Below are 14,270 nucleotides of genomic sequence, written 5' to 3' on the forward strand. Positions count from 1 at the left end.
ATCATGATGATCATGATTACCACCATGAGGCTGCTGCTCCGCCGCAGCCGCCGGAGTCGTCTACAACGACGACGGCTCAAGGACAGGAGCGTTGACCGGAGCTTTGACCGGCAGGTGTCGCTGCCGAGGTTGTCGAGCGGGAGTAGCTACGCGGGAGCTTGTTCTCTGGAACGACGACGTTGGATGGGAACTTCTCCGGGGATGTTAAGGACTCGTCGGCCACGACGAGGAATATGGAGGAGGAGGAGGAGGAGGAGAGTAGTAAAGTGAGTTTGGTGCAGAAAGGTATAAAGAGAGCTATTATCTGCAGCTTCTTTTGGCTAAGAGGCTTAGTTCTCATGCTACTCTTGGTAGTGAATCATTGCTCTTGCATGAGAGTGCTGCACTTGAGGTTTCCGATGCTGAAACGGTGTCGTATCGGCTCTGGGTATTTACTCTCTCTCTAACACACTCTCACTCACTCTCATCTTAAACAAACATGCCACTCAATCTGATATATGGTTTAGTTCTCAATGATCAATATCAAAGTATTTTTCTGTATCAACATTACGTCCTTGAGTAAAATATTCCATATATTAAGATTTTGGGGAACTGGTACAACTAGACATGTTTCTTTGAAGTTTAAGTTTGGAATTTTGACTTGAGATGTTTTCTAAATTGGTACATGTCTAACCTTAAAACTGATGTTTAATGCGTAGATTGTTGCCTGTATGCTTTTCAGGTTAGTGGCTGTTTGTCATACAATGAAAAGATATCTGATGGTTTCTACAACATTTTGGGAATGAATCCATATCTATGGGTGATGTGCAATGATGTCGAGGAAGGTAAGCGAATGCCGTCCTTGACGTCGCTTAAAGAAATTAAACACGGTGAGACGTCAATGGAGGTTGTTCTTGTTGATAAACAAGGGGATTCTCGTCTGAAGGAGCTTCAAGATAAAGCACATGAACTTTCATGTGCTTCAGAGAATACTTTAGTGTTGGTGGAGAAACTTGGCAAGCTTGTTGCCATTTACATGGGGTGGGTTTCAATTTTCCCCCCTTTTAAAACTTGACACACATATTTGGTTCGTTGATTATAATTTTTCTGAGTCACTTCAATTTGAAGGGGTAATTATCCTGCGGAGCAAGGAGATCTGCACATGCGTTGGAAAGTGGTTAGCAAGAGATTGAGGGATTTTCATAAGTGTATTGTGCTCCCCATTGGCAGCCTATCAATGGGGCTTTGCAGGCATCGTGCCATTCTTTTCAAGGTACCTCATTGGTTTGTTTATTTATGTTTATAATCTTCACCTTGTTCATTCTGATTGGCACTACTGTACCAATTGTAAATTAATTGTTTTCGACATATTTAATGTTGTAGATAACGAGTGGTATGTTCTACATTTAAGTTGATGTCTTTATTTGGATAAAGAAATTGAGTCATCTATATGTCGATTAGTTTGCCAGTAAATCTATTGTAGATTTGTTTTGATCTTTTACATGACGCACATGTGCGATATGAGAATGCTATCTAGGAGAACAAACATATTATCATTGTATATGTGGGAAAAAAGAAGAGTCTAGTGACTCCCTTAGTGTGTCATAGAGGCAGTCATGTAAATGTCTTGCAGCAGCTTATTCATTAGAGTTGAACTGGCCAAAAGGGGACATCACTTCGTCACCAATTTATTGTGCTGCTTTAGAAATTGTAGCCCCCAGAATACTTGTCAAAGAACATCCTGGTTTCTTTTGCTGAAGAAGGATATAAATGTGAGGTAGCAGTGTCATAGGGACCAATTCTTGTTAGATAGAGAACTAGCCATGGTCCTAATTGACTGTAAAAGTATATGAGTGTTATCTGAAAGGTAGTACAAATTAGTTGCCTTCATTCTAAGGCACAGTTTTCCATAGGGACGTTTCTTGGATTACATCTTATAGCGTGTTTCACCCAGGATAGCAATTCTAACTTCTGATTTTGTTCTAATTTACAATTATGCATGCCCTTGTTTACAAGCTAATGGATAGTGCACTTGTTGTGATATGTCTTTCTCAAAATTCATTTTCTTGCTTCAAAACTGATTATTTTGCTGAATGTGTCTCAGTAGTAAAATTCAGGACTCATGTATCCTAATTGTTACGAGAACTGTTTGAGCATACATGAATCTGTGAACAGGATGCATGGGTTTCACATGAGAATGCAACTGAATTAGAAGCATCAAGTGACACACAATTATATAGAGCTATGAGTTTTCATCCTCTGATCATTCGGTGAGGTATATGTAGCTTTTCGAGGTGAACTAACAAAATTCTTGGCGATATGATTCTTATGGGGTTTAAATGGGAAGATCATGCCTATTCCTGTCCTTCTGCACCTAGTCAAATGTTTTGCAAATTTTAATGTTGTTGTTTCTTGTTTCGTCATCTACTTTTGAGTATATAGTGTACAAATGAGCAGTAGATGGACAAAGAGCAATGATATATCTTGGAAATGACAGAATTGTGTTAAAGGAGCCTACAGGACTGCTTATGTCATTTTTAAACAGAATGAATTGATATTGAAATAAACCCACATAATTCATGCAACTCTCTTGCGTTTTGATTGGTCAAAATGAGGTACATCGACCATCACGTCGCCTGTGGGTTCGTATATGTTTGTGTGGTGTGGGCTGATCATACTTCAAGGGCATATGAAATATTTTTCATTAGTTTGACATATTCTGGAGTTAATATCTGAAGTCTATATTTTCCATGTGCAGAATTTGGCAGACCACATAGGTTTGCCTTGTCGGATAGCTCGTGGTTGCAAGTATTGTGTGGCAGATCATCGGTCTTCTTGTCTTGTCAAAATTGAAGATGACAGGCAGGTTTTGAGGTTGGCATTTTAATTGTGTGCAATGCTTTGTTGCTTGCAGAATATTATGTTGTTAATATGATTTGGCATTTAAGTTCATTCTGAAACGCAGATATTGACAGTCTAATTCATCGCTTATGTTCTTTTAGTATCTGTTGTTCGAATGTTGTGTAAGAATATATTCTTTATAGAATTATAATTTAAGGGTGTCAATCTGTTGTCTTTTGGTCTATACATTATCAGAATTGGTCAGTAACACACTGTTGTTTCTCAAATTCACTGTTCCCATAACATTTGATGTTGAAAAGATTTAGGCATAAGCTCAGAATGACTTAATTTCGTGTCAAATACGTTCACTTTATCTTCTGTCATACCAGGTTGTGTTAATGGCGGACCTTGATATAATTGATTCTATGTACTATGTCACATGTTCAGTTTTTATTAACTTAAATTAATTTACAAATGTTGTTTCATGCTTAATTTGATGGTTGTATATGTATTTCTTAACAGGGAATATGTGGTTGATCTAGTTGGGAAACCAGGAAACCTCCATGGTCCAGACTCCTCAATAAATGGAGGATCTCTTTCTACGATACCTTCACCATTTCAAATTTCTCATCTAAAAGAATTCCAACAACCTTACAGGAATAATGGATTATGTTGCCAACTTACGAACTCAAAGCACACACGTGCTCCTCCCGAAGATCCATTCTATTCAGGTATGTTATGTTTTTCATATCTTGAAGATATATGTTCCACTACTTTAAGTATTAGAAAACAAAGGGAAGCTGAATGAACTGGGTGAAGAAATCGTTGTTACTTAACGAATATATAGAACTTTATTTTTACATATAATTTGTATCTCTGATAGGATACAGTGCTGTTGACTGATTCATTGACGTGGTGATCCATATCAGTGATAAAGATTTAATTGCAAGTTATGATACTGGATGGGTCTTTGTGCGTAGCATTAAATTGCCACTTTGATATGAATGCATAAATATTTGCGCTCCCTGGCTATATTCCTTTGCCTCTTTGCCTTGAGTTCTTTGACAATAGGCCAATATCGTTTTTGGTTTTTTTGCTTATATTTGGGTAAGCTAACGTAGTGGTTGTTGTTAGCAATATTGTTGGTGTTGCCATTAGACTTTATGTTTTGTGTATTGATACAGAAAAGAAAACATTTATCATGTAGCCTGATTTCACTTATGATGGCTTGCAAAATGCCTGTTACTGTCTTTATCCTTTTTGCAAAAATAAAGCAAACCTTAGCTTCTTAAATGGGTAAAGATCTATCTCTTGCAGGCGGTGGGGAGGGAGGTCAGGTCATCACGGAAAGCAGTTTGCTTCCAGTTGATCAAACTAAATTTGGGATGGAATCTTCTCTGGTGCCTTTGGAGTTGAAAGGAAATGCTCAAAATTGCCTTCTTCAAAGTACCATGCCATCTTGTGTCCAGGGTGATGCTTCTCAAGCTCTTGATGTTGCGGATGCTGCTGCTGCTGCCGTGGCATCATTAGAGGAATCTGCTAGAATTGGCGAAGAAAATATTGTTGTACAACAAGCGTACAGAAAGGAGATTGTTGTATCAAGAAGTCAGGTTATAAGCAACAGTGTCAAGCAACCTGAAGTACGTGTGTTCAATCAATCAGAGATAGAGGGGGTTCATGGTGAACTTGTGAAACAAGGTAGAATTACTGCTGTGACTATCCCCAGGTACTTGAATCTTGAACCCTCTCTTGCAATGGACTGGCTTGAGATCTCATGGGACGAGTTAAATATCAAAGAGCGCGTTGGAGCTGGTATTTCATCTCCCCCTTTTTCTTTTATGACACGGATATATCTTTACATTTTTTATTACTCAACCACTACTTCTTTTCCTCATGAAATCTTATGCTTCGTTTTTTTCCAGGCTCATTTGGGACAGTGCATCGTGCTGAATGGAATGGATCGGTTAGTAATTTGTTCCTTGTGATTTGATGGTGATTACTTGTTTCTCTGAGTAAAAATTCGTTTGGATATGACATGAATACTTAATCTGCTCTATATGCGTGGCCCTTTCAAGTGGATTAATTTTATGAGTGATGCATATAATGAGATTGCTTAATAGCATGTCATTGTAGAGCTTGGCCTCTGTGTGTGCTCTATTTTTTATTTGTGTCTTTGGGGTAGGTTTTGTAACTTTTGGTGTTTCCACCAATTTGATTAGATGGTTGAGTGGAATTTAGTTTTCTGCTTAATATGTTCCTTACTCTTGAGATGTCTTCAGTTGGATGCTGAATAGCTTCCTTGCAATACATCAGTGCAGTTTTCTGTTAAAGCTTTTTCTTTGTTGAATATTTTCCTTAAATTAGTAAAATTTAGTGATTGTCCAATGCAGGATGTTGCTGTCAAGGTGCTAACTGTTCAGGATTTCCATGATGATCAATTGAAGGAGTTTTTACGAGAGGTAGATTTCCATGTTCTGTACAGATCATCAGATTGTAGATGATCACATCTTAGCCTTTATTTTACTATTGTGTATTGTGCTTTGTGTTTATGATCATACTTGAAGTTCACTTTCACATTGTATTCAGGTTGCAATTATGAAACGTGTCCGCCATCCGAATGTAGTCCTTTTCATGGGTGCAGTTACAAAGCGTCCACATCTGTCAATAGTGACAGAATATCTGCCTAGGTATTCAATTCATTTTAGTTCTTCTGTGTATAATTCCATAGCCATTCTTGTGTCTAAACCTTTTACAATCCTGGTGTCCGTGGAGCAGGGGTAGTCTATATCGCCTCATACACAGGCCAGCTTCTGGGGAACTTCTGGATCAGAGGAGGCGGTTGCGCATGGCATTGGATGTGGTTCGTATAATTAATCATCATTGTTTTTTTGTTCACTTGCTGTGTTTGCTGTTAGTGAAACTATATATGCTGTTTTCAATGCAGGCCAAAGGGATCAATTACCTCCATTGTCTTAACCCTCCTATCGTCCATTGGGATCTTAAATCTCCCAATTTGTTAGTTGATAAAAATTGGACAGCGAAGGTACGTTAACAAAAAACGGTTTAACATTTTGCTTTGAGTTCTCCAATTGGCATGCTGTGGACATAATTAATCTCTTTCATTTATCCTCAGGTATGTGATTTTGGGTTGTCCAGATTTAAGGCGAACACTTTCATCTCATCTAAGTCTGTCGCAGGAACAGTAAGCCTCTCCTCTCTCTCTCTCTCTCTCTCTCTCTCTCTCTCTCACACACACACACACACACACACACACACAGAGGTTGCGCGCAAGTGTGCACAACTAGCCTTTGGGGTGGTGCCTATAGCTCTCCAATCAGAGCAAGGTTGCCAAACCAGACCGTACCGGAAAATCTTTATCATCCTTGATGAATCTTTATTTATTTATTTTCTTTTGGCCAATGTTTAATCTTTATTTATGTTAATGAATGATCTGGTAGTCCAGTTCCTTGTTCCTACGAATAGGATGCAGATTGGTCAATGTTTGTTGATGTGGTTTTTGTCTCATAAATACTTGTTACAGGGATTAAATTCTTGATTTTTGCCATCATGAAGTTCCCACTTCGCATAATTTCTTTTATCAAGTAGAGCTTTCTCTTAAAAAATATAGAGGTGTTCAAACATTTTTCTTGTTTTGTTTTGTTTTTTCCTGTGTTTCACATTTAGTCTCTTTCCTCATTTGGTGATGTATGAATGCTTTGAGTAAATGACTATGAACTCTTTTTTTATGTTCTCCATATAAAGTCAGATATTTCTATCAATATTTTGCAGGTTGAAATTTTACTTCGCAGTGCATCAATTAACATGTAACTCACGAATTTTTCTTTTCAGCCCGAGTGGATGGCTCCGGAATTTCTTCGCGGAGAGCCCTCAAATGAGAAGTCTGATGTTTACAGTTTTGGAGTAATCCTCTGGGAACTTGTAACAATGGAACAACCTTGGAGTGGTCTTAGCCCCGCCCAGGTACGAGTCATGATTTGCATCTACTTTATTGTGCTTTCTCCTGCACATTAAATGTCAACTTCAAATCTTTATTTCCAATTTTTTCGCCTTTTGTAAACAAGTTTGTTCTATGTCTCAGGTAGTTGGGGCTGTTGCCTTCCAGAACAGAAGGCTTGCTATCCCAGCCAATACTCCGCCAATGTTGGCTTCACTTATGGAATCCTGCTGGGCTGAGTAAGTCTACGCAAGTCCTCCCTTTTTTGCCATGTTTTAAGGATGACCTGATGAGAAGAAATGGCTCTAGGACCCTCTAGATGCATATGTTGATCCAAGAGGTCTTTCTTTTCTGCATGTGGTGTGAACAGTATAACGTTGAAGAATAATGTGGCTAAGGCTCACTTTACTTGCAGTAAATCTATGTGCCGTCTATTCTCATCCCAAGTTCTATAGCGAATCAAATATATAACATTGTTAGCATTAGAATTTGTTCAAATGCACTTAGCTGAGGTTGGCGAGACAATACTGGCGAAGCCCTGGATAATGCTCGGCGGTGTCTTTCTTTGTATATGTTGCCATCTAGGATATTAGCTACTAAGACAGCAGACATTAACTGGAATTCAACCACACCTTGTTTTTTACTGCTTTAATACCAGATTAGTGTGAGCTTGATATACAATGTCGGCCCATTCCCCCCCCAGCTTAAGCTTCTTGATCTAGTGGTTGCCTAACAATTAATACTTTTATTCAACGAAATATTTGGATGCAGTGCTTTGAAAGAGCATTTCCATCATATTTTAGAACTTGCAGGTGGCAGCATCACTTAGATCTTTCCTTGCCTACTTTTTATCTACAAACAGACTGATTGTAGTCTTTATCTCTCTTGACAGGACTTGTATGTTTAGTTTCTCATTTTGTGTATTGTCTTTGGCAGTGATCCTGCTCAGCGCCCGTCTTTTGCTAGTATAGTTGAGTCCCTAAAGAGGTTGCTAAAGTCTCCTCTGCAGTTGGTACCTGTGGGCGGAAAATGAAGGGTGCCTCTGCCCATAGCTGAATCGAAGAGTTGATCGTTATACTTTCGGTAGTTAAATCCCTACAACTGACTGAGCTTCTTTGGTTCTTGGCAATTATACAAGTGTTTCTTGTCTAACCCAATTAGAAAGCAGTTGTACCCCTCATATGTACTGATGGGAAATGAATATAGTTCCTTCTGTATTTATGTGAGTTTCTAGTGTGGCCAGCGTTTTCGTGATAAGCTATTTAGAACCCCCTCAAATCTGTCTGAATCAGAAGGGAAGAACTTGCATCAGTATCGCAATTTCAATTCAAAGAAGAAATCGGTTTGGTTCGTTTTGATTGAGGAGCTGGAATTCAACTTTGATTTGTATTTTGTTTTGTAACTGATAAGTCTGATATGCATCTGGGCTTCCACAAGATTTGTTACTAAATCATGTTCTTATATTACAATGGCAGAAAAATGGAGGGAACATCTTTAAGCACTTATACAAGATTTGTTACGAAAGCATGTTCTTATATTACAATGGCAAAATCTGTAGGCAACTCCTACCCAAAATTTTAAGCACAACGGAAAAGAAATTTGGTTAAGTGCAAATATGCTCGGATTGGATGATGCTGTTTAACCTAGTTAACTTTCTTCAGTATATTCAGTTGTTACTTATTCCAAAGTTCAATCAAATTTCATGGCAAAAGGACAGAATTCCAAGTCGAATTGATTTCCTTTATTCTTTCTTTAGAACGATCCTAATTGCATTCAAATTTTCATTCGCTAAAATAACATTAGATAGATTGTTGATTGAATCGATGAGATAAGCATCCTTATAATCACCAATGAGGTGTTAGTTGGATTGGTCCAGATTTTTGGTGTGCTTTCAAGTGATCCTCGTTCAAACCTCTATAGTACCCATATATATGAGTTTTCCCTCCTCCTCTTCCTAACTTTAACAACAACCCAAAAAAAAAAAAAAAAACTATAATCTTTTTTTCAAGAAATCAAGCAACTATCTAAACCCTAAACACGAAACTTGGGGAAATGGAGCTACAATCTTTCTATCCGTGATTATATGATGCAACCACGAGATTAGCGAAACTCAATAACCAAGGCAAGCATGTCCAATGTTCCACGATTATGTTATCGGCAACACACCCATGAGTTGTACTTGTGCATCATGGAGAGACATAAGAAGTATGAGACCCGGAGCCAAAGACTCAAATGCTTAGAAAACTCACGAACACAAATAGGAGAAAAATGTATGATTTAGAACGTTTTCTTGCAAGTATCTCCGTAGCAATTGATGGCAAGCAAAGATGGCATCAAGTTGCCAAACGTGAACACTAGATTTCTTAATGCACAGATAAAGTCATCTAAAATAAGTACATTAGATAGCTGGTGGCGATCTAATCATCTTCAACTCAAACATGAGAGTTCTTTATAAGAAGGTGCGTTGTTAAAAATTACGTCTATAATTCAAGTAGTTAAGAACATTTGCTCTGCGGTTCAAGGTTGATTCCACTATTCTATCAAAATAATAGTCATAGCTCATTGGTCCCTCCCAACACCAACAAGAAGGCGGCTTCATTAAATATCCAAATCCAAAAGCCAGGTTCTAGTCAACATAGTCGACCCAATTCACAATCTAATCCCAATCTCACAATTCACAAACAAAATTCCCAAAATCCAACACACAGACATCCAAAACAATCTAGTCCAGTCCAATCCAATTCAATCCCAAAATGATGTCGCAGATGGTTAAAGACTTGTTTCTCCAAGCAGGCCTCATCCTCGTCGTCGTCGTCGCCTTCCTTGCCATCCACAACATCCCCCAGAAGCTCCTCGCCAATCTCCGCTTCCGCTTCCGCAACAAACCCAAAGCGCAAGCCAAGCGCCACTTCGTCGTCGGCGCCCAGCTCCTCGCCCAAGCCCGATCCGCCGCCTCTCCCTCCTCCGCTTCCTCCCTCTCCCAGCAAGCCCTCGACGAAGCCGAAAAGGCCATCTCCCTCGACCCCAAGGACGCCGCCGCCCACATCCTCAAAGCCCTAGCCCTCGACTCTCAAGGCTACAAGACCTCCGCCCTCGACGCCATCGACGTCGCTCTCTCCCCTTTCGCCGCCAAGAGCCTCACTGAGGAGGAGCGCGGCGATGCGCTCGTCAAGAGGGCGGAGATCAGGCTGTCGATGAACCGACGCGGCCAGGTTGACTTGGTGATCGCCGATTTGACTCGGGCTGTGGAGCTGAGCCCGGAGAATGTGAAGGCGTTTTGTACGCTCGGAGAGTGCTACGAGGGGAAGAAGATGACAGAAGAGGCCAGGAAGGCCTACGAGGCGGCGCTGAAGGTCCAGCCCAGATTGAAAGTCGCGAGGGATGCTCTCGACCGGCTCGGTTCGAGTTAGACGAGTTGACTCGGCTCAACTCGACTGGACTCGACTCGGTTTTATTTATATTTTGTTTTAAATTTGTGTTTATTTTTCAATTAGAATGATCAGAAGGCTTTTGTGACTAACAGTGTGGTGCAAATGCAACGGTATTAATTATGAGTGGTTTTCTTTGTCTTTTTGTTAGTCGTAACTCGTAACATGGAGGAAGAAAAACGAAATTCCAGTAATGTCAAAAAAAAGAAAACCAATTAATTCAAGTGATTGAAAAATGGAAATTTTTGCAACGCTTATCAGAATTTTTCTTATTTATGTATTATTTCATTTTATAGAAAACGTTTAAAAAAAGTCCCTTAGGACAGACATCCGGCATAAAAAAATCAACGAGCATGAAAAATGCAACTCGACAACTTCATTAGGGGTGGACATTTAAACTGGTGAATCGAATCGCAACTTTATTAGGGGTGAACATCTAAACTGGTAAATCGAATCGAGTCGGAAACTCAAAAACATGATAACCTAAATCAATAAAAAAAAAATCACATATTCATTATCCAATCAACTCAGGTTAATAGATTTTCTGAATTACATTACAACTTCAGTTTTGCTAATAGAATCCCCTGAGATTTCACACTATCCTACCAATAACTAACTCATAATTACCAATTATGTGAAAACCTCATTTCCCCTAACATAAGTCCTATTTAGAGACCCCACTGGTTTTGTCATGCCCACACATATTTGATAATGGCTAATTTATTCAGCAAATCAAGATGAACTTCAGTGTTAATTTAGAGTAATGATCCCTAAATTTATATCCATAAATTATATTTTATTACCTAAAAATAAAAATAAATGAACAAAATTGATTAAATTACCCCGAGTAACCCAACTCCCCCACAACTTTTTCTTACACCGATTAGAAGACCGACCAATCCCCCACTTTGTAGACCCCATAAATATCATATGTCTCTAAATTCCTCATCTACCCCTAAACTTAACAAAACAATTTAAATGAATTGACAGAAAGACTAATTTGTGAGGCCGGCGTGGTTGAGTTGAAGGACTACATAAATTAAAAAACGAGTTAAATAACTAAAATGTAACTCGTGGATAAGTTCAGAGACTATTGGTCCAAATGAACATGTACATAGAACGCTATAATCTTCTAACATAGTAAAGTTGTTAGCGGTCATTAAATTTGCACCCAATCTACATACAACACCAAATCTCCCACATTTGGAGCCGAGTGTTCATTCCCCCTTCGTGTAATACCAGATTGTATGGGAAAAGAAAAAGAAAAAACCAAATCTCCTGAATTAAATTCTCATTCAAAATGGAATCTCCTAGAATTTATTAGGTTGCCCTTTGCTACTCTATATATAGGATAGGCTTGTCTGTTAAGAAAACCAACAAAAGCATCATCTTCTTCCTAGTTTGCAATTTTCATTTCATTTTTTGTTGTCTGAGAGAGAGTCATGTCTAGAAAGAAGGTGAAACTGACTTATATCAGTAATGACTCTGCTAGAAAAGCAACATTCAAGAAAAGGAAGAAGGGTCTGATGAAGAAGGTGAGCGAACTCAGCACCCTTTGTGATGTTGAGGCATGTGCTATTATTTATAGCCCATATGATACTCAACCTGAGATTTGGCCATCCCCTCTGGGAGTGCAACGCGTTCTTGCAAAATTCAAGACCATGCCGGAGATGGAGCAGAGCAAAAAGATGGTGAATCAAGAGAGTTTTTTGCGGCAAAGGATTGAGAAAGCCAAGGAGCAGCTCAAGAAACAAAGGAAGGACAACAGGGAGAAAGAGATGACAAGAGTGATGTTCCAGAGTCTCACTGGGAAGCCCCTCCAGGGTTTGAGCATGATCGATCTCAACGACCTTGGGTGGCTCATCGACCAGAACCTCAAGGAGATTCACAACAAGATTAAGAGTCTGAATGAGGAGGCTGAGAAGAAACAAGTCCAACTGGAACCAACAGGATTGCCAGTGCATGCGACAGCAGCAGATCAAGGAATAATGGAGAGGCAACCATGGTTCACAGACATGATGAACCCTCAAGAACAGCACATGGGGCTTGGTGCTGGGGAAGAGATGATGCTGCCATTTGGAGATCAAAACCACATTAATGCCATTTGGTCTAATAATGCCTTTTTCCATTGAAATATTTTACTACTTAGCGTTTGTTTTCTAGGCTAAGTGATTTCTTTGATAATTTTAGCCTCTTCTTCAAACGAAGCTGTGTTCACATTTAGTTTCTTGATGAATTTTATGCACTAAAAGTAAACTACAATATATATATATATATATATATATATATATGTAGTGGTTGGTTGGTGGGTGTGTTAATAATCTTGTCACTGTTTAATTCCAATATATATATATTGAAGTATTTACTTGATTTATTGTAATTGCATATAATTGTGGATCTTGTTTTGCTCTACAAGTAGTCTAACTTTGTATATAGCTCTACCTAGCTCAGATTACCTCGAAAGCTATCTATCTGTCTATGTATCTCTGTTTTCTTGGATAAGAATTACATAAGATTAACATTATTCATTGTATGGATTTCCGATTAGCACTGGTGATCTTGTTGTTATGTAACGAGCTCTGTGGGAGCCCACCACTGAATCCAAGCATGTACAATTCGTCTTCACTTTATCCACCTAGGTCAATACATTGGCCCAATAGACCTCTATACGAGGGACTTTAACTGAAAAGGCCTCAGTGCAATTAGTAGCTGACCTAACTCAACCACCAATTGTTATGTCACGGGCCATACAAGAGCCCACTATTAAGCCTTAGCATGCATCAATATTTATGCCCGATAAGTAGGCTTAATGGACGTCTATATGTTGAGTTCTAACTCAAAAGGCCTCAGTGCAATTAGTAGCGAACTTGACTCTGAAACCAATTCTTGTGTCACCAGCACTGTAAGAGCCCATTACTAAATCTTAGTATGCACCGATATTGTCCCCACCTAAACCACTTAGGTTCAATACACATTGGGTGGGGTTAGAACAAATGAACCTCAAAGTGTGACGTTTTAATTCAAAAGCCCTCGATAACCTGTACATAAAACACCATAATCTTATAATAATGTAAAATTATTGGTAGTCATTAAACTTTCACCCAATCTATAAATATAATATCTTAATAGTATAGCCAGGTAGCACTCTATAAATAGAATATTTTAAAAGTCTAGATGTGCAGCCATATGCCAAAAATAGAATATTTTAATAGTATAGCTGCACGGCTATACTCTATAATTGTAATATAATGTATAGCCGAGCGGCTATACTCCAAAATAGAATATTTTAAAAGTATAACCGGGCAGCGATACCCTTTAAGTAGCATAATATGAATTTCTCTTTTTTAATTACTTTGATTAGTAATTATGTTTTAGTTATTATTTACTTAGTGAATATTAAAGAAAAAAATTGAATTCATATTCATTAAGTAATGTAATTCATGAATATTTCATAAATTACTAAATAAATAGTAATTAATTATTTTAACTTATTTTGTACAATTTTCAAACCACAGCAGTTATAAACCTAATTTCATTCAAATTTAAATTGAAAGGATATGTCAAAAACGAAAAAAATAAATTACTTATTTTCGTTTGTGTGTCTTAATTAAATTTCTCAAAAGCCCAAGGGCCCCAAGGCCCAAGTCTTTGATTAATATAATTATTATTAATCAGCGCCAAGTCCAAAGCCAAGCCTATAGCCAAGCCCATTACCCCAACTCTCCAATTTTAACCACACTTACCAAACCATCATAGTGCTTTGTTTATAAAGACCTTTATAGGATTGTGGATTTTCGATGTGGGGTGTTCACAAAGAGCACCTCAAAAGAATATCTTAAAGTACAGCCGCACGGCTGTACTCCAAAATAATAATATTTGAAAAGTCCAGTCGCGCAGCTATACCTTTAAGTAGCTCTCTTTTTTAATTACTTTGATTAGTAGTTATGTTTTACTTAGTGAATATTAAAGGAAAAAAGAAAAGGGAAAAATTGAATTACTATTTATTAAGTAATATAATTCATGAAGTTAATTAATAAATTTAATACTAATTATTCACTAAATAAATA

General features: G+C 38.2%; 3 protein-coding genes across 3 annotated transcripts; all 3 read left to right on the forward strand.

Annotated features, from left to right (window-relative positions):
* The first annotated feature begins 270 nt into the window (after positions 1-270).
* Positions 271-8,137, forward strand: LOC103319476 (Protein kinase superfamily protein). The gene is made up of 15 exons (XM_008221019.2): positions 271-427; positions 722-1,020; positions 1,108-1,252; positions 2,738-2,853; positions 3,343-3,551; positions 4,138-4,632; positions 4,743-4,783; positions 5,211-5,279; positions 5,407-5,507; positions 5,596-5,680; positions 5,765-5,863; positions 5,954-6,022; positions 6,670-6,801; positions 6,920-7,014; positions 7,712-8,137. The coding sequence occupies exons 2-15, from the start codon at positions 782-784 to the stop codon at positions 7,806-7,808; spliced, it is 1,992 nt and encodes a 663-aa protein (XP_008219241.2). The 5' UTR covers positions 271-427; positions 722-781; the 3' UTR covers positions 7,809-8,137.
* Positions 8,138-9,257: 1,120 nt separating this feature from the next.
* Positions 9,258-10,326, forward strand: LOC103319477 (uncharacterized). The gene has a single exon (XM_008221020.3). It carries the CDS (start codon positions 9,529-9,531, stop codon positions 10,183-10,185), a length of 657 nt encoding a protein of 218 aa, XP_008219242.1. The 5' UTR covers positions 9,258-9,528; the 3' UTR covers positions 10,186-10,326.
* A 1,043-nt stretch (positions 10,327-11,369) lies between these two features.
* LOC103319531 (agamous-like MADS-box protein AGL80) lies at positions 11,370-12,509 on the forward strand. Its single transcript, XM_008221081.2, has one exon. The coding sequence runs from the start codon at positions 11,646-11,648 to the stop codon at positions 12,333-12,335; it is 690 nt and encodes a 229-aa protein (XP_008219303.1). The 5' UTR covers positions 11,370-11,645; the 3' UTR covers positions 12,336-12,509.
* The last annotated feature ends 1,761 nt before the right edge of the window (positions 12,510-14,270 follow it).

The sequence above is a fragment of the Prunus mume genome, linkage group LG2 (assembly GCF_029339155.1).
Source record: "Prunus mume cultivar Tortuosa linkage group LG2, ASM2933915v1, whole genome shotgun sequence".
NCBI classification, from domain to species: Eukaryota; Viridiplantae; Streptophyta; class Magnoliopsida; order Rosales; family Rosaceae; genus Prunus; species Prunus mume.

What these genes read in the sequence shown, in the direction of transcription:
- LOC103319476 (XM_008221019.2), top strand. Translation starts at nt 782, where the DNA reads ATGAATCCATATCTATGGGTGATGTGCAATGATGTCGAGGAAGGTAAG. An exon ending in CTTGTTGCCATTTACATGGG is followed by an intron (nt 1,021 to 1,107) that starts GTGGGTTTCAAT and finishes TTCAATTTGAAG; the next exon opens with GGGTAATTATCCTGCGGAGC. An exon ending in TGAAGGAGTTTTTACGAGAG is followed by an intron (nt 5,280 to 5,406) that starts GTAGATTTCCAT and finishes CATTGTATTCAG; the next exon opens with GTTGCAATTATGAAACGTGT.
- LOC103319477 (XM_008221020.3), top strand. Translation starts at nt 9,529, where the DNA reads ATGATGTCGCAGATGGTTAAAGACTTGTTTCTCCAAGCAGGCCTCATC.
- LOC103319531 (XM_008221081.2), top strand. Translation starts at nt 11,646, where the DNA reads ATGTCTAGAAAGAAGGTGAAACTGACTTATATCAGTAATGACTCTGCT.